This window comes from Apostichopus japonicus, chromosome 8 (assembly GCF_037975245.1).
Source record: "Apostichopus japonicus isolate 1M-3 chromosome 8, ASM3797524v1, whole genome shotgun sequence".
Lineage (NCBI taxonomy): Eukaryota > Metazoa > Echinodermata > Holothuroidea > Aspidochirotida > Stichopodidae > Apostichopus > Apostichopus japonicus.
In genome coordinates, this window is record NC_092568.1 from 16503048 (window position 1) to 16522917 (window position 19870).

Below are 19870 nucleotides of genomic sequence, written 5' to 3' on the forward strand. Positions count from 1 at the left end.
GTCATCAGAAAAAGCTAATAATGTTTTCGGAATTTTTTGTTTGTTTGTCCAGAATACAAAAATTAACTTTCTGAAAACAAATAATTTTCAGAATGTAAGTCTTGTCGCGTGGCTCGAATAGGCTTCCGTAGATTTATGCAATTCGAAGATCATAATTACGCAAGAATCAGCTGATCAGCAGTTGTATAACGCATCACTGATCAGTTCAGTTGTACTTTCGATATGAAACGATTGTTTCCTAAAATAAAAACATGGCATGCCATATGCCCACAAAAGTAGGAACGTAACAATGGTAGGACTACACTTTAGTATTACTGCCTACGTGACCTTTGGCCAACCACCTAAAAGCGGATATTAGAAGGCAGTAGGCCTCCGTTCAATTCGTATTAAACCAATTGACAATCCGACATATATTCTAGCTACGACTCGAGCTTGGTACAGTTCTCTCTCTCTCTCAGTTTTTTTGAAAGTTACCATGGCCCAACTGAACCTGACGATGGCCTGTTCTGTTGTCTGGGCGATAATGCTCAGTGTTGTTTCCGTGAAAGCGATTTTGGAAATTCAACCGGAACAAATTCACATTTCGTCCACAAGTAAGTGCGATGGATTGATCCTGGAATTGCATATTCTACATAAGTTCTAACATTTACGAAAGATATTTGTCATGTAAAACTTTTCCCTGTATCCACTTTGTCAAAAGTGCAGTCCAGCTACTTGGGGCTGGAGGCTAGCTTTCACTTGAAGTTGAAGGTATACCCATTGTGACCTGCTTATTGAATGAAATGTATAAGTTTTCATGTTTTTCTGTGTTGTTTCAGGCATTCTAGAATCTAATCCCTGTTTTAAGTATCACTTCATTCATGATTCATTTGCTGTGGAGAATTGAAAAAGGGAGGATAGCCTCCACCCTGGTTAATTTGTCAAAATGACAAAGTGCAGTCATTCTAGGAGTTTGCCTTCAGTTTGCACTAGCACCCGTCGAGACATGCCCTGTTACTTTTCCAACCCAGCAAGACGTATTCTCCCCCATTACCCTACAGACCCCACCCCCATGTTAATAATTAGTACCAGATTACCTGCAGATGTGTGCAAGTTCTTTCAATAACAATGTTTAAAAAGTTCTGCTTTGTTCAATATGTGTCTTCCTTTCAGATGACATTACAGAGATGGTAGTTACATGGAGTACTTTTAACAACACAAACACATCTGTGGTGCAATTTGGCTTTCATGGGAATCTCTCATATTCAGCAGTGGGATCATCAACTAAATTTGTTGATGGAGGCCCTGAAAAGCATACGCAGTACATACATCGAGTTAAAATGACCAGTTTAAAACCAAATTTAACATACAGTAAGTAATCATGGTATATTTGTGGGATTGCAATATGTTTTCCATCTCACGGTACCTATAATAATAATCAGGTAGTTATTTTTACAACGCTTCAGTGACTACGAATGTGGAAGAAGCCTGAAGGGCTTATGGATTGGGGCTTATGGATTACAACTTTCACGTTGGGTGGCTTCCAATTCAACATTTAAACTCAAATTTGGAATCTTTTCAATTTAGAAAGTCGTTTCAGATGGGAAAACCGTAGATTGCTCTTGGATGAAAAACCCACCTTACTACAGTATCACCCAACCAGAGATCAAACCCCTGAACTCCCGATTGCTAAGCCTCATTGCTTCAAATGCCACCGCCTTTATGACCTACACACAGGACACATGTTGATTCTGTAGGTACAGAACTCTTACATGGTATGGCAAAAAGTCAACTCTTGCATCTAAAGTGATAGGCAAGATCTGCATATGTTTCCTTTTCATGTGTGCCCATTACATAACAACATTATCACCTGGGCATACCTTTTGGTAGAAGCAGATTTTATAGTTTCAATCAATAAGTTCGATTTTTGTCATGCAGTCTTTCTTTTACTTTGATATAAACAGGTTAACATTTCTTCAATTTATCTTTTCCTTTTTTTCAGCTTATCACTGTGGGAGCCCAGGTGGATGGAGTCCATTATTCACCTTTAGGACTTTCCCTGAGGGTACCAAGTGGAGTCCTCATTTAGTTGTGTATGGTGATATGGGTAACGAGAATCCTCAATCACTCGGCAGACTTCAGGAAGAAGTCCAGCAAGGAATGTATGATGCTATATTGCATGTCGGTAAGGCTGAGCAAAAATTATTATAATATTGTATTTACTGTTCAACATTTAAGTAATAAACTGGCTAGCATTTTTAAGTTCAATGAAATGGCATAAGAGATGGTGAACATTATATATGGCATGCAAATAAAGTAGTTTTAAACTGGAATAAGAAATGGTACCAAAATGGAACCAAATTCATCCATATGGTTATTCTGTTTCCTTGTAACGACACTGTGAACACAGCATGTCTCACAAGGTGAATGTAAAAGGGAATGTAAACTGAGGGACCCGTTCAGGTTGTGCATAACATAGTTCCCTCGGGTAGAGGAATTATGGCTAACTATCTGAATGCAAATGATTAATGAGTTTGTGAGAGAGCATAGATCCAGAAGCAGGGATTCATCAGCTGAAGTAAAAATGGAGATTAGGCATGCTAGACAAAAGGAGTGAAAATAGACCGTGAAATTTATACAAAACCACCCAGAGGCCAACCTGTTCACAGCCATAGGGATGTTCCACTCACAAGTGTTCTGCCTAACAAGACATCTAACAACAACTATCAAGGAATACTTATCCTTTGAAAACTTGTGAAAAATTGGTTTGTAAGTTTATGAAATATTGCAGTATAATTCTAGCACATCAAAAAAATTTGGTGGTCACTTTATAGAATCCCTTTAATACATATGAAACTGAACACTCCATAAATAGTACTTTGATATTAATAATATTTACTTTACATGAAAAGTTGTATATAATTGTATATAAATCTCCCTCATTCTTCAGGCGACTTTGCCTATGATTTTGATTTTGACAATGCCAGAGTTGGAGACAGTTTTATGAACCAAATTGAATCTGTTGCGGCCTACCTCCCTTACATGACATGCCCAGGAAATCATGAGGAAGCATAGTAAGTTGACTAGTATCGTTAAGCATAATTTAGACATACAAAATAATTTTAAAAATCTGATACTTTTGTATTATTAAAGGCTAAACAATATGTATACAGGTAGGGGCCCCTCAGAATGTAGGTGTTTTTTGTAAGTCACCTACAGCTCACCAGTTTTACATTATTGGGTAAAACAATGAATAATTATGAAGATTATCTATTAACTTAGATTGCATTTGGGTCCAAACATGAAAATATTTTTTTTATTATTTTTTTTTTGCATGGAGAAAAACCACACTAAAAAACACTTGCCCCTCAAAACGTTGGTCAACAATTTTGCTAATAATTTTCCAGGAACGTGATGAATTAACAACAAATTTTGACTGGTTCACTCATTTTAAACTCTCTAAGAGTTATATAAAAATTGATTGTGTTTCTTGTATTTTTTCCCACTGAGGTTCCCAAAATGCTGGTGTATTGCCCCTCAGAATGCTGATTTTCCCTAATGAAAAATACAAAACATGACACCTCCTTTTCAAATTTTTTGTTTGTTTTCCCATTCCTTGGCATATTGACAGTCAACAAATGGAAAAATATTCCCCACTTAAGTAATAAAAGAGCAAAAGTAACCAACAAACATCCTAAAGACAATTAACAATACTTTGGATTTCTTCTAACTCAACTATCTACACTTGTACATATGGCTCCTGACATTGCTGTCAAGTACATTCCAAATCTTCTTATATCAACAACTGAACGTGGTTCTCAAGCACATGAATCCCTGTTGTCAGCGTACAAGTGATTAGATTGACTCTTACAGTAGCAGCACAGAAGGTAGCAAGACCAGTTGTCATTGTTTCTGATGGCCACAGTTCCAGATTTGATGTTGAGGTTCTTGAGAGCAAAAGAAATGCATCTTTTCATCACTCCACTTGATACCACTGGAGTCACACAATTACATGACCAAATCAATCAAAATTTGCACTGTGAATACCATAACAGCAAGGGAGAACTCTTTTCAGCAGAATGCACAGTCAACAGGGATGGTTTCATGAAGAAATTGGCAGATGTTTGGCCACGGTGGGCAAACAAACTTGAAATAATAACAAATTCAGCAAAACGTGTTGGTGTAACCATGGAGCTATTAATCCCAGGTTTATAGCTCCATGGTGTAACTAACCATGGCCTGAGTGTTGAATGGATGCAAAAGGACAAATTTGTTCAAGCATCATCTGTTATTCAAGATGAAACTGATGAAACAGCAGGACCTTCATCATCAACTTCCAACACATCAATGGTTGAGTCGCCAGTTGGCATCAAGAAGTACACCAAGCAGTACTATATGCAAAAACTGGAGAACTCATTAGAAACCATCCAGAAGCTTGAAGATTCATTCAAGAGTACACCATTGGAGGAGATTGATGGACTACTGACAATTAAGAAAGTGAAGCCAAACCAAAGGTGGCAAGTAACATGAGGGTAACTCAAGTCTATGGATCCATGGAAGGACAACAAATATAAGAGTCAGTGGAGTTATTGAATAAAGAGAACGAAGCAAGGGACAAAGCCAGACAAGACAATAAGTTGAAGAAACAGTGTAATCTAGAGACATTTTTGAAGTGCAAGTCACATTTGTTTGCTTGAAACCAGATGGCAAGTGTGAGGCAGAGAAGTTGAAACTGTGTCCCAAATGCTTGAATGTGCTGGCTTCCCAATTATATGCAGTAAAGCTGCATGTAAAGATGAAAATGGAGTCAAGCCTGATATGATTTTTCCTGCTTGCACACAAGGGAAGCCTGTGCGTTGGCGACTTCTTGTTGATAACTCATCTGTTGAAGAGATGTCTGTAGATGATATTTGAGGTTGAAGGTGCAGAAGAGGTTGAGGTTGATGGTGCAGATGACGTTGAGGTTGAAGGTGTAGATGCTGTCGAGGTTGAAGGTGTAGATGTGATGGTGTTAAGAAGGTTGGATATGAAGGATGTGAAAGTGTCGATGTGGGTTAAGGTGAAATATGAAGAAGAAGTGTTTATTGGTACAGGTAGAGTTCTACAAAAGGTGGAAGATGATGTCTGTGTGGGATGTTTAGGGAAGCCATTTGGAGTAGATAAGGGTATGCCACAGGAAATGGAAAAGAGTCTGCTTCCATATTTTATGGTGAAGTGTATGAAGCAGACGTGCAACCAGGGATGGTGAAATGTGGAAGAATGTAGAAATACATTTATCACTAAACATGTGTATGTGAAATGAAAAATTGATTAATTTTATAGTTTAGTTATTACCCTTTACAAGTTTGTCTTTTCTGATGATGCTTTATTTGTTTCATTAAAGTTTCAAATGATAAATTGTTTATTACCTGTTAAATATAAATCATTACAGTTAAAAAAAGATTGTTCTTTCTTCAGCTACATGAAACTGTTACATGTGAATGTAGGTTCTTTAAAGTGTAATTAATATTCGTTTATACTATATGTGTGTGGTACTGTATTTTGTGCCAACCCATAAGCACCAACCCAGTTGAACTGACCCACAATGTTAAAAATCTTAAAGGTAGCAAAACTTACATCCAAATGAGATCTTCATTTATATAGTAGTCATTTTGGCAGTATGTTGTGAATTGTACATATCTTAGTAAATGTAATGGACATAGAATTGAGGGAATACTGTAGAAGGAAATAGTAAATATTTCTCAGAACATTTAAAAAAAAAATGAGAGCAACTTATTTAACGTAGTTAAATTACAAAATATGTGAGGTAAGTGTTTATTTTTGGTGTTATTAGTGTAAAATTATATGTTTCATGTAAAAATACAGTTTTGATATTACACTATAATGGATTTATTAATTTTTCATATTTGTTTTTATTGACCCTCAAAACGCTGGTTTAATGCCCCTCAAAATGCTGACTCTGATCAAGTAATGATGTTTTCAAAAATATCAAGTTACGTACAAAGTGCTATATTTCACTGATCATCATTCTACAAACATGTAATTTTGCAATGTAAATTACCCCCTAGTTGTCCGTTTTCGATGCAGTGCCAAGAAGGTACACTTCAATTAATAGCAAATTTTAGATGCACGGTAAGCAAATAGATGATTGTACCCATATATTTTTTTGGAAACTATAAAATAATTTTTGAGTTGTTGGCAATTTTAAATTCATCATACATATATCCTATCTAAAAAGTATAATAGAAAGTTCATGACAGGTTCAGTTTTTTTTCTAGCCAATAATATTTGTTCACCTACATTTTGAGGGGCACCAGCATTCTGAGGGGCCCCTACCTGTAGATATGATATCTACACTTTGGGAGCAATAAAGATATTAATTTTAATATTACCTGTACTATACCCACAAAGCTGTTTATTGTGATGGGTGTCAACTTTGTGAGTTTGTGTCACTCTGGAAAAACTGTAAACTATTTACACTAAGTGAATACCTCTCGGTCTAAGAGATGGGATTACTATGTCATTGAAAAATTCTCAGTCTAACGAAGAGATCTATGTGACTAACAAATCTTTGAATACCCCTAAGTCTAACTAAGAGATTTATGTGAGTATGTCATTGATTACACCTCAGTCTAAGAGATCTATGTGATATTGTGATTACTATGTCATTGAATACTCCTCAGTCTAACTAAGAGTAAGAGATCTATGTGATAACATCATTGACTAGTAACCCTCAGTCTAAGAGATCTATGTGATATTGTGATTACTATGTCATTGAATACTTCTCAGTCTAACTAAGAGATCTACTTGATTACTATGTCATTGAATACTTATCAGTCTAACTAAGAGATCTATGTGATTACTATGTCATTGAATATTCCTCAGTCTAACTAAGATGTGATTACTATGGCATTGAATACTCCTCAGTCTAACTAAGAGATCTATGTGATTACTATGTCATTGAATACTCCTCAGTCTAACTAAGAGATCTATGTAATTACTATGTCATTGAATATTCCTCAGTCTAAATAAGAGATCTATTTGATTACTATGTCATTGAATACTTCTCAGTCTAACTAAGAGATCTATTTGATTACTATGTCATTGAATACTCCTCAGTCTAACTAAGAGATCTATGTGATTACTATGTCATTGAATACTCCTCAGTCTAACTAAGAGATCTATGTAATTACTATGTCATTGAATATTCCTCAGTCTAAATAAGAGATCTATTTGATTACTATGTCATTGAATACTCCTCAGTCTAACTAAGAGATTTATTTGATTACTATGTCATTGAATACTCCTCAGTCTAACTAAGAGATCTATTTTATTACTATGTCATTGAATACTCCTCAGTCTAACTAAGAGATCTATGTGATTACTATGTCATTGAATACTCCTCAGTCTAACTAAAAGATCTATTTGATTACTATGTCATTGAATACTCCTCAGTCTAACTAAGAGATCTATTTTATTACTATGTCATTGAATACTCCTCAGTCTAACTAAGAGATCTATGTGATTACTATGTCATTGAATACTCCTCAGTCTAACTAAGAGATCTATGTAATTACTATGTCATTGAATACTCCTCAGTTTTACTAAGAGATCTTTTTGATTAATATGTCATTGAATACTTATCAGTCTAATTAAGAGATCTATGTGATACAACCAATTTGCTGTTTCGTGTTATTAACAATTTACCTAAATGACCTATTCGAGTGTATACAGTACACTTGATAACACTTTCAGTATGAGCCACATGGACAGGATTAGAGTTAAAATTGATTGCCTTTGATGTATGTTGTGCATTACAACAAAGTTAAGCTAACAAGGAAATTTAATATGACCATAGACAGGTCAAGTAAACCATCACACAAAGTTTAAAGTAGCAGCTGTCTCCATACGAAGGCCACAGACAGTGTTAAGCCTCTTGTCAGTACAGCTGTTACTGTAGATTCAAGTTGAACTGCATAATTGATGGTTATCCAGTCATGCATGTTATAGGTTCCAGCACTCTTCCTAACAGGCTAACATACTTTAGAATATTGTGGATGTGAATGAGAAAGGTCAGTGGGAACTATACTGGCAATCATGTAATAAAGACCATGCTAGAATCAGGCCTAGAATTTCACAACAGTTTAATAGCCACTTGCTAAAATATTCCTGTGCTTAAGAAAGCAACTGGCTATAAATGATGTTACACCTTCCATCTCTCTGACACACTTTCCCTCCGAACACCCCCCCCCCTCCTAAAAAAAAAAAACTAATAACAGTAATTTCTCTTTATTTTCTCCCTGCAGCAATTTTTCCAATTACAAAAATAGGTTCACAATGCCAAATTATGAGAAAACTCAGAACTTGTGGTACAGGTATGTACTATGTTTTAGATTTGCTTGATCTCTTAAATGCTACATTTTGCTATGTTCTGTTCCATTGCCATATCGAACATGTTGTAAAGATGGCCGGGCGTTAATCTGAGGTTGCAAGTTTTAAACAACAAACTTCTCTGCTTTCTGCTTTGTCATTAAAATATGTACTTGTATTTGGTTTGACATGTGTAATGTATGATTGGTAGAGCTTTTAAAAAAAAAAAAAAAAAAATTGGAGCTTGAGAGAATAGAGAGAACATAATGTTAGATTTCAGGTCATCTGAATGAAGAAATGGGTCGTCGTTGTTTGTCAAGTAAGAAGTAAAGAGTGTGGGTGTGTTTACCCACCATATACTGACTATCTGTGGTCTTACAACCTTTAAAGATATGCATTTGATTGTGAAAGTAATACTTTCTAGTCTGAGAGACGACATAAGACCGCCTAAACCTAAGTCATACATTGCAAAGTATTTTTAGACTTTGACAACATACTGTAGACAGTCAATTGTATGTATTTCCTGCAGTTCAATGGTCACAAAGTACCCTTTATACAGTTCAGTCAATGATTGCATTACTAACATGATTCAGTTCAGGTACCTTTTTTTTTATATAATGATAATGATATGAAACCAAACAGCAAAACTGCAGTGTGGTTTCGATGTCTACATGAATAGTTCTTTTATGAATGTGACACACTACGCTGTAGCATATAGCCAGGATGAACAACATACTTCAATCTAAGTAGTACAGCAAAAAGCATTGAGATATGACAAACAATATTCACATCAGCAGCTGATGGCAGAGATGGAAACTAGCTTTTCTTGTATTCAGCATACAGATTGATCTCTACCAAAGAAAACAGGCATCTTCTCAACAAATATTTTTAAAAGTACTCACCATTTGGCGACCATGACTAAAAACCTACTCCCCAAATTGCAAAATTCACTCGCCACTATGGTTCTTCAGAGTACAGATCTATAACATTAATACTTTCTGTGAACAAAGGTTAGGCACTTAGGCAGATACATGGTGCTACGTAACTGCACATAGGAAATTACGTTTCCGTGCAGTTTGAAATTTGGACTTTTTTATCAAAAGTAAGTGATGTACAAAGTAAAAACATGTCGCAAAATCATAAATAAGCAGCTAGGCCTACTGTAGTGTCTCAAACAATTTAAAGAAAAAAGCATCTGCAAAAATACCTCCGAAGATAGATAGGCTTCTGTTGCATCAGGGCTCTTCTAGTACTAGACATTATACTATACAGTAGCTAGGTGTGGGCGAGTCGTAAACCTATACAGTACCTGCTACTTTGAATCGCTACTGTATCAGCCATTAGATTAGATCTTAGGCCACCTTAAGTGTATTAGTATTCTGACACGTCATATATTTTCTTCATGTTTTGTGTTGATGAACCCAATTTCATCCTATTGATATATTGGTATTAAACATTGAGGCCTAATCAACTCGGCAGTTACATGCTTTGTTGTCGAAAATATTTTACCAAAATGACTGATATATATTATGTACTGTTGATTTGTTAACTGCAGATCAAGTCTAAACTTATAAATTTTAATATCGCAGAACTCGGACTAAAGTGACCTTTGACCTCCACCAAAAACAATAGGGATCTTGAACTCAAGGTGTCACACATACATGTTTACAAGGTTTTCACAATTTGACCCCTGGTGGTCCCAAATGACCTTTGACCTCCTCCAAAAAAAAATGTAGGCTTCTTCTACTCAATGTGGTACTCCTACACAGGAAATATGAGATTGGTCCAAGCTTCCCTTCTTGAGATACATCATGTTTACAAGCAAGGCTTCACGCACACTTACTCACACACACACACTCACACATGTTTGTATTACATTCCAACCGAGGACCCCATTGTATTTTCCATTGTTCAAATCCACGTACCCTAACCTTAACAATACCCCATACAATAGAATTCTTCTGAGGACGTGGTGATTCTTTAGAAATCACAACCGAGGACCTGGAATTCTTTTGTTCAAGTCCTCGGTCAGATAAAAAAACAAACGCATATCCGCCTGCATGACTACATAAGTCACAATTATCATCGAAACCAAAAATTGAGGAGAAACCATCATTTATGAAGCTCATTATTATTTCCTTACTTTTTCCCCCTCACTATGTCGCAGTTGGAATATTGGACCTACCCACATCATTTCTCTGTCAACAGAGGTTTACTTTTTCTTCAATTATGGTCTTCATCAGATCAAAAACCAGCTCGAGTGGCTAATTGCAGATCTTGAGGTAAATTATAGATTTAAAAGGCAGTCACCATCTGAATATTACTTTTACAGTGCAGAAGTTGTTAAAACATGACAAACCATTACTGTGTGAGGTCTATTATTCTGAAGCTACTAAGGGTAAGTGTTGGGTGGGGGGGAGGGGCTGGTGGAATATGGAAAAAGAGCAAACTGGCGGGGACATGGCCAGGGATCATGAAAAACACCCATTCACATGGTTGAAATACCAGGTGCTGGTGGATCATTTTGGCCTTGTGGGTTGTGGCCACTTCAACTATTACGTAGAAAAATGATACTATTTTATGTCGATGTATGTGAAAATGTGTTGCAGAAAATAGGGTAAGGGGAAAACCCACAAGAAAGTTTGCGTTCAATAGTTCTCCAACCCTAGTGTATAGCATATGCACTGTACAAAGAAGAATGAACTTAGTAGAGTGTTGTGGTATGGTATGATTATACTTTTATCAATTGAATTGTGCCTAATATGTTGTTCTCTTGTTATCAGAGCAAGCGATATTAATGAGAATCTGTTTTGATGAGGGGAGGGGTGGAATGGGGGGGGTGTTTAAATGTAGGCCCGACTAAAGAAAGTGGATCTTTTTGTCTAAATCCTGACATGTCAGCTATAAATGGGTGTAATATTAAAAGCAATGTTAGAATTGAAAAGTAAATATTTAGTGATGTTAGCAAGAAAGTATACATTGACAGCTTGCCAAAATGGCTCAGACATTTATGCAACGATTAGTGAGCATAGGAGTGGTAAAGTTGGGTGGTATCCTTGCAGTGTGCTTGTTGACCAAACACAGATCAGTAACACTGATACCCTTCAGGACAGTCCTGTAGTATTATACTGCCGAACAGTGCAGTGTAATCACAGATTATCACCATGTTAGTTAGCTCATGATTATAAAAGTAAAGCAAAAGGAGCATTGTTGATCTTGAGATGACTAAGGTGTCTTTGGTTTAATCTTAATTTAATGCACCCACTAGGAAGCCAATTCTCCTGAGGCAAGGAAACAGAGGCCGTGGATCATAACTGTTGGCCACAGACCACCATACTGCTCAGATACTTTAACCAGACAATGTGAATTATTGTATTCGGAAACAGTAAGTGACACATATGAAAGTATGGTTGAATATTCAGTGAACCCTGGCGTAATATAAACAAAACATTGAGTGTTATTTATAATTTGATTGAAATTGGATTTTCTAAAAGTAATTTTCGGTTTGTGATCAGTTTTGTTAGCTATGAGTTCGTGGAAGTAGTTAAAATTCAATATTCCTTTCGTTTATGAAAAAGAAAAAAGAAAAAAAATCCAGCAATGCAGCAGGATCTAAAAGCATTGTCATATTTCATTTCCCACCACATTCACCTACATAAATATTACAATGGTATTTATGGGCTGCAAAATATTGCCTTGTCCAACTTTTGCAAAAATTGATCTCTTATTGACGGATTATTTGTCCATAACAATTGTCTGCCTCTGCCCTGAAAAATGGTAGGCTAGTTTGATCTGGTATGAAATGGGTTATATAGGCCAAGTGACAGTGAGATTGTCATGTCACCCTGGAATTGTTTCTTGAAGTCCAAGGGCACCAAATTGTACCAATTAAATATCTTAATGAGGAATTGACTAAACCTTAATATATGGTTGTCAAATTGTAGCATAGTTTTCAATAGCTTTGACCCTTATTAATAAAGTTATATTAATTCATTTAAACTGATTGTTTCCAGGTAAGAGGTGCATTTGAAGATATCTTTTACAAGTATGGTAAGTACTCTGTTTAGGTCAGTTTCATTTTCAGTACAATTAATTTTACCCATTTAACTAACATGTTCAGCTTCCTTTGGTTCATTATAGAGATACAACTTAAACTTTCTGTTTCACTACTGAGACTTTCATCTTCTTAGCTTGAAACAGAGAATGATTCGTTACAGAGTTAGCCTTCAAAAGGTCATGCTCCACCGACATTCAAATCCTGTTTACAAATGGTCTTGTGTGGGGGGGGGTTGGAAGGTGGGTTAAAGAGAAAGACTCATCCAATCCATGGAAATGCATTTCAGTAGACTTCCCTAGTCAGTTTGCACAATGAATTATGCCTTTAATAACCCACTTTTTAGAGTCCAGGTTTCAACAGTACTGTTCCTCCCCTCTCTCATAGCACCTATCGATTTCCATGAAACTGATTTGAGGAGTTAGAGAAGTTATCTTTCAGAAATGTCACCGTGATTCTAATTGGCAGAGGTTTGCCACAGGTCAAAACTTTGGCAAATCAGGATTTGCCTCGAGCAAATCACTCGAAATCACGTCAGTGCTACAGATGTATAACACTATAACAAAGCAGTGGGTGTATAAAGTCGACTTCACATGTTTCATGCTCAGCAGCTATGAGTCAGGTCAAACCGATGACTAGCATTTTGGATGATTACTGTGCTGTGATATGTGCCACAAAGAAATGATATGTGATTAGCCTACCACCATTATTGTTTAAATTGCTTTGAAGAACTGCAGCTAAATATGTGCAGTTAAAGGGTTATTTATTTAGTAGTACAACCTACCACTTACAGGGCAATACCTAAGTACCTTTTGTAACACACTAATATTGAAGCCATTCAGATGGTAAAAATGTCACTAACCCTGCTAAAAAAATTGCCACATGGCTTTTGTGTGACTGCTATTTGGAATTTTTAAACTGCTGGTTTTAGTAAATACTTAAAATCTTTCCTTTTTTCTTTCTCAGGTGTTGATCTTTCCTTTTGGGGTCATGAACATAATTATGAAAGATTTTGGCCTCTCTACAATTACACGGTGAATATTTCATTTTGATATATAACCAAAGTGATTTTCATTGGCTCCAGTCACTGTTCTTGCTACATCACACCATTTTAGTTCTGGTTTAAAGTAGACCATAACAACTCATGTGAAACGGGAAGGAAAGTATAAACGTTTCCTCAGACACAATTCAACTGTTGTTGTTGTTGTTGTTGGATATCCTGTTGAATGGTAGATTGTTGACAAATTCAACAAACCTCAGCAACTTCCTATTGCATCATAGAGACCCAATTCCAACTTTCTCTTTCACTACTATGACGTTCTTTGTTTTCTTAGCTTGAAACAGAACTTGTTTACAAATGGATTGGTGAGGGGCAGGGGGGGGGGGGGCCAGGGGTTGAAGGTGGGTTGAAGAGAAAGACTCATCTAATCCATTTAAGTAGACTTCCCAATTCAGTTTGCACAATGAACTATGCCTATGGTAACCCATTTTAGAGTGAAGGTTTCAACAGTATTGTTCCTCCCCATCTCTCATAGCACCTATCGATTTCCATGAAACTGATTTGGGGAGTTAGAGAAGTTATCTTTCAGAAATGTCGCCATGTTTCTACTAATGATATATCCTGTTGAATGGTACATTCTTGAAACTGTGACATTACCAACTTGGATGTACTTTTACACTTGGTGTAATGTAATTATTAAAATTAATTGTAACATGAAATGTGAAATATTTGGCTCTTCTTGCTATTATATTTTTGCAGATGAGTAAGACATTGAAGTGCAGCAATAGAATAACAATTTTGAAACAGTAGTAATTTTATAATGTATAATTAATATCAGTAGAACTGTATGGTATTTTTTTTTATGCATTTTGGATACCAATTGAATATTACCTCTGTAGTCAAGTAATCAGATAAATACTGATTTATCGTTGGCCACCAAAGCTTACTAGTTGTGCAAATTTAGGAAAGGATATAAACAAATTGAGGATGTTTTATTTTCATTTTTACTTTTCGTTTGGATAATCCTAACATGGAGTTTGAAGAATTAATACACATAAAAAAAAAACTGTGTTGTCAGCTTCTTCCATTCCCCTTTGTCTAGGTCCACAACGGTAGTACCTCAGAGCCATACACCAATCCTACATCACCTGTTCACATCATTACCGGATCGGCAGTAAGTGTTCTTCCATATCTTTCTCATCTTCTATTTATCGATTAGCTGAAATTGGGCCTTCCCGCTGCAAACAGTCTTTTGCAAATGGCATTGTTTTTTTAAACTGAAAATAATTTAGAATAGAGAAGGCTTTAAGTAAGATGTTTCTTGTGTCATGTGTAAACATGATTTGTGCCATTTGAGAGTGGCATGCATAAAGGGTGGGGGGGGGGGGAATTAGACCACTACTACTACTACCACTACTATGGAGAAACCCCACCCCCAAATTGTTTACTAGCACTATCTTGCGTTTAGAACTACTTATATAGAATTAACTTACAGTATAGTTTAAAATCTCTAAATATGCCTCATAATGTACCATTTGATGTCTAAGTATTTCATTTTTTTCTGGGGTAGGATGATCTTCTTTCAATGGATTTGGCTTCAAAGGGCAGCATAAACTCCTTTATAGAATTCTTGATTTACCTCTGCTCCCAACCTCTCCCCACCCCAATTAAAACTTAATTATGTATATTATTTGGGTTAGCAACTTTCATTAAACATTTGTTTTATGTCTTTGCCATAAGTAGCATCTACTTATTCAGTTAGTTTATAACAAAGTCTTAAAAGTCACTCCTTACAGCAACATTTCATGGTAAATTTTGAGAAGCACTGCATGCATCATAAATGGAACTTTCAAAAACTGATACAATAGCACTAATTATTATCTATGAGACAGCGGGGTACTCAAGGTCATTTAAGTGGTCTGCTGTCAATCATGCCATCCACAATTTCAGACAAGAAAAATTGAAAATTGTTTCGTTTGAAAACGTCAGTCACCACTACTGCATTATCTAAGAAGTGAGTCAACAAAAGACTGAAGCTTCTGTGTAATCATCATAGATTAAAAGGATAGCCCAGTTGAAACTTTTTTGGGGGGTTTATGAAAGAGGAACATGTTTGTCAGCAACCTGATGTAGTTGGCCTTCAACTCCTAACAACATATTAACAGCAAATGAAGTTGACAAGTTTTGTACCAAAGGGAACTAAAAGGAACGTGCAATGTCCTTGGTGAAACCTTGTTTTTGTTTTTCAAAAATTTACATTTAACTTCCTATTTCGAAAATTGGGCTCTATCGCAATATGAAGATCTTGCATTTCATTGGGATATTGTTAGATATTTACAGTTGGAACCCTATCCAATCCAAGGAATCATTATTTTGTCAGCATATATGGGTAATAACACACCTTGAGAGCTTACATGATGATCTTGGATACATCATAAATAAAGTTTAACTCTGAGTAAATGCCATTGAAATTTTTTAAAGTCTGTTCTTTCAACTAGATGTTATTATTGAGTAGTTTGTGTAGCTACTGTATATTTTAGTTTGCATTTTAATCACTTGTTCCAGGGTTGTAGGGAGGCACACAGTCGTTTTGGACCCATGAGGTACTACGATGCCTTTAGATCCAGTGACTATGGCTATACTAGACTACAAATCATCAACGATACACACATTAACATGCAGCAGGTCTCTGACGATCAGGTTGGTGGTCAGTTTTTTTAATTTTAGCAGAGACTTGATAATTTTCTAAGGGGATGTTCAATTTCTGTCAATCCTTTGCTCACCCTGAAAGAAGCAACAATTTGCTTAATTATTAATATCCTGACATACTTAATCTCATCAAGAATGGCTTGACAGGAGGTGGCAGTTGGTAAGTTTTGTCATAGGGTCGGAAATAATACTCTTTGAATTGGCATTTATGTATGTGCCGTACTTACAGCATATACAATGGGATACTGTATTGGCATAGTAAGGAGCAACAGGGTCCCAGTGTAGCAATGGAATTGGGCCCTCAAAGGAGGGTCCACATTCACCGAAGCCCAACCGTGGTTTGGGTGAGCCATTTTTAATATTTGGCACTGCCAGATGCCTGGATATGGCCCTCTCATGCTTTCTCCTTTGAGGACAGGATTTTGTTTGAATTCCAGTTTTGGCATATGGCCAGCGACTGGCACCAGCTGATGGTTAGTTATGTTTGTTTTCCCCTCACCCCACTCAACTGCTCCCACCTGCCACACTGGGGTAGTTATGGCAACTGCCACCACTCACCATCAGAAGGATACAGTGTTAACTGTGATCCTTCATAGCAAGTTTTAGCTTAAAAGTCATCTCTCTCTCCTCTAAGTCTCAGCGTACTGAACTTCTAGAAATTTGCATCCCTCAACAAGTTGCCCAGACATTGGTGGTGAAAATACTCATCCATTCATATTCTGTTCTTTACTTTGCAATCGTGCTTAGTTGACAAAGTTATTGCATCAACTGTTATTTTATTCTGTAATCTCTGTTAAACCATAAACAGAAAACAGTTTTTTTGAGGCATTTGTACGAACAAAATTCCATAGGATCCAATTGAAGGCATATTGCGTATAAATGCTAACTTGAATCATAAGAAAATCATATTGCAAGTTACTCCTATAAATCCCACTCATGTTCACAGGACGGAAAAATCGTGGACAAGGTGACACTTGTCAAGACGAAACATGGAATGAGATGGAACTAACATTTGGAGGATCTTTTGGAAAGCTTCCTTTGCATAGGAAATCTTATCAGATCTCCATACTCAGCATTTGTCCTTGGTTTCCATAAGACCTCTTTGCATAGGAAATCTTATCAGATCTTCATACTCAGCATTTATCTTTTGTTTACATAAGACCTCATTGGCCATGAAGTCGTTTTCAGATGTGCAGGAAGTTATAAGCTTTTGATTTCCTTTTCTTTTTTCTAATTGACATACTTGTGTAATAGAGTAGTATAGCGTTATTTCAATAACTTCAACTGAAAATTTCTTTCAAATAAAAACTGGATAAATTAATCGTTCTTAAAAGTATTGCTTTTGGCTTTGTGAGTCAATATTTGGACTCTTTCTTTCTACAGTACCTAGTAAAACCAAGTTTTGCACTTCTGTTTATAAACAGAGTTGATTACTTTGTATTTGGCAAAATGTAATGTACTACACAGATAAATGTATCCTTGTTTGGAAGTCCTAAGTCTATACTCGTGTGTGTCTAATTAATCAAATTATTTGTTTTATATTAAAGGAAAATATTGTATAAGAAGTAATCAACTTTTGTATATTTCTGTAGAATGGAAAATGACAAACACAATTTTTTTATTTTTTTTATTCATCATCCTCAAGTCCTTCATATCCCAATTTCCATCTTTTTTAACCCAAAAGTGTCAAGTTTTAATAAGAAATTTGATAGAGAAATCTTGTCTCTTGCTTTTCAGCTATTTTTTGCTCTGTATTGATTAAACATTCTGACTTGTTCATGATTCATAATGTATTGCAATTAGAACAAATAAAATTTAATAAGAAATGTGTATCGTTAACTATTCAAAATGCATTATGGACGAATCTTTATTCTGTCTTTTTATAAGTATAGTTTTTGCTCTGTATACACCAGGTTTTTCTAGCAAGCTAATGTGCAATAGTGCATTGCAATTTAACCAAATGGTGTAAAAAGGACAAGCCTTCCTGTTTGTTTTGTGTAATATGTGTATTGTGAAAGCTATTCTGTACTCTGTAAGAGACATTAATAGAATATATCTGGAAATTAAACAGACATAAATACATGGAATTTGTTGCTTAAAGTTCCTTGTTTAGCCTTAAGTGAGTTTTACCGCAGTATATATTGAATTTGATGTCTCCCACTTTTCATATTCTTGTATTATCTACTACTTTTAAAGAGGTTTTCTGTATATGATGATATCTTTTTTATATATTTGAAAGATAAATACAATATATATATATACTACAACAAACGCCTCTGGCATTTTTTGGACGTTAGATTTTTTCTTGTCATTTTTAAGGTGTAGAAATGGTACTTGAAGCAGAGTCTATGTTCGCAAAGGCATCAATTTGGGAGAGCATGTGGTCAATATGTCCCCCCCCTTAACTACTTGGTTACACTAATGCCCCTCCCACATTGTATACTTTTTAGTTCTTTATGTAGGTTCACTACAGAACTTTTCTCCTCTCCATTGATCACTTGTTTCATGAATAACCTGCATCCTGACACAGATAATTGAAATAATGCCAGGCAATCAATTATTCATACTTATTATCTCAAAATTGTGGATGAAAAGGCAAAGTTTGAACATGTAAAGTCAAAAATAACAATGAAACCCTCATAGTTCCACACTATATTTGTTTCCTTTCCTCATAAAAGGTGGCAATTTCAGTAAAAAGACAAAAGCTAAAAATGTTGCAATTTTCAGATAGAATATATCTCATAAATTTGAAAAAATTAATGAAATAAACTAGTAATTTCGCAGAATGTCAAAAGTTTGATTTAAAATGGTGGAACATATATACTTTTGATATGAACGTTCAACCTTTCAAGCAAACAGTCATAAATCCGAATATATATCTAATATATAAAAAATATAATATAGTCAAATCGTTGATATAAAATTTCAATAGAGAAGGCCAAAATTTTCAAATGAAGGAAAACGTCAAATTGAAATTCCAATTTTCGAGCAAATAGTCACCATTGTGAGAAGAATTAGCCTAAATTTTAGGGTAAATTTTAAGGGTGAAAATGTCAGTGTAAAAAGTCGACACTCTGAGGAAGAAAGTCACCTAGATAGACAATTCTAATTTCGAGAGAAAAAGGTTGAATTTTCCAATGGGCGTCTATATGGGATAGAACTCCTAACCCAGCCGGTCATCTTCCCTCTACATGTTTTCTTCCTTTGACACATCATTGCATCTCTCCTCCCTCCCCCACCCCTCCCCGCAACTCCGTGGATTGACAACTTCTTCGCAAATTTAAAAAATCCACGACATGCCTTGGATTTTTAGGCAATCTTTGTACTCGAAATGCAGTTGATAATCCTGGTTTTCTGCATATTTTCCGGCAAATTTTATGTTATCATGATGTATAACGTAATAGCCCTAAGATTATGACTGGAGTGGAAGTGATATATCATAATTTATGGATTAATTAGACAACTTAAGAGCCTCTAATTAAGACGAATACTGGAGAAATCAAGCGCTCTTATAAACCGACGGCGCGCACAGCAGTTAGCCATCGGTTCCTGACCACTTGCCGAGAACTGTGCTCTGAAAATCACCCTTTACTGATTGCCACAACTAGTGTACTCCTGCAAATTAGTTTCTATAATAGTTACAGTGGTGTAGCCAGAGGGGCAGAGTTCCCCCAACCCCAACATAAATATTCGGGAACGAAACGAGGACGCTCAATAAATTGCACTCACGTAACTTAAGTCATATACCTAGGATATAA

At 35.8% G+C, this 19870-nt stretch overlaps 1 protein-coding gene across 1 annotated transcript; it reads left to right on the forward strand.

Moving 5' to 3' along the window:
* The first annotated feature begins 187 nt into the window (after positions 1-187).
* Positions 188-18383, forward strand: LOC139970741 (acid phosphatase type 7-like). The gene is made up of 12 exons (XM_071976697.1): positions 188-593; positions 1153-1350; positions 1982-2164; positions 2930-3053; positions 8286-8354; positions 10517-10631; positions 11618-11734; positions 12363-12399; positions 13370-13437; positions 14506-14577; positions 15969-16103; positions 17059-18383. The coding sequence occupies exons 1-12, from the start codon at positions 476-478 to the stop codon at positions 17119-17121; spliced, it is 1299 nt and encodes a 432-aa protein (XP_071832798.1). The 5' UTR covers positions 188-475; the 3' UTR covers positions 17122-18383.
* The last annotated feature ends 1487 nt before the right edge of the window (positions 18384-19870 follow it).

Bases quoted from the DNA above. Each gene is read 5' to 3' on its own strand.
- LOC139970741 (XM_071976697.1), top strand. From the start codon at position 476: ATGGCCCAACTGAACCTGACGATGGCCTGTTCTGTTGTCTGGGCGATA. The intron at 3,054-8,285 runs GTAAGTTGACTA...TTCTCCCTGCAG, and splicing joins GGAAATCATGAGGAAGCATA to CAATTTTTCCAATTACAAAA. The intron at 13,438-14,505 runs GTGAATATTTCA...CCCTTTGTCTAG, and splicing joins GGCCTCTCTACAATTACACG to GTCCACAACGGTAGTACCTC.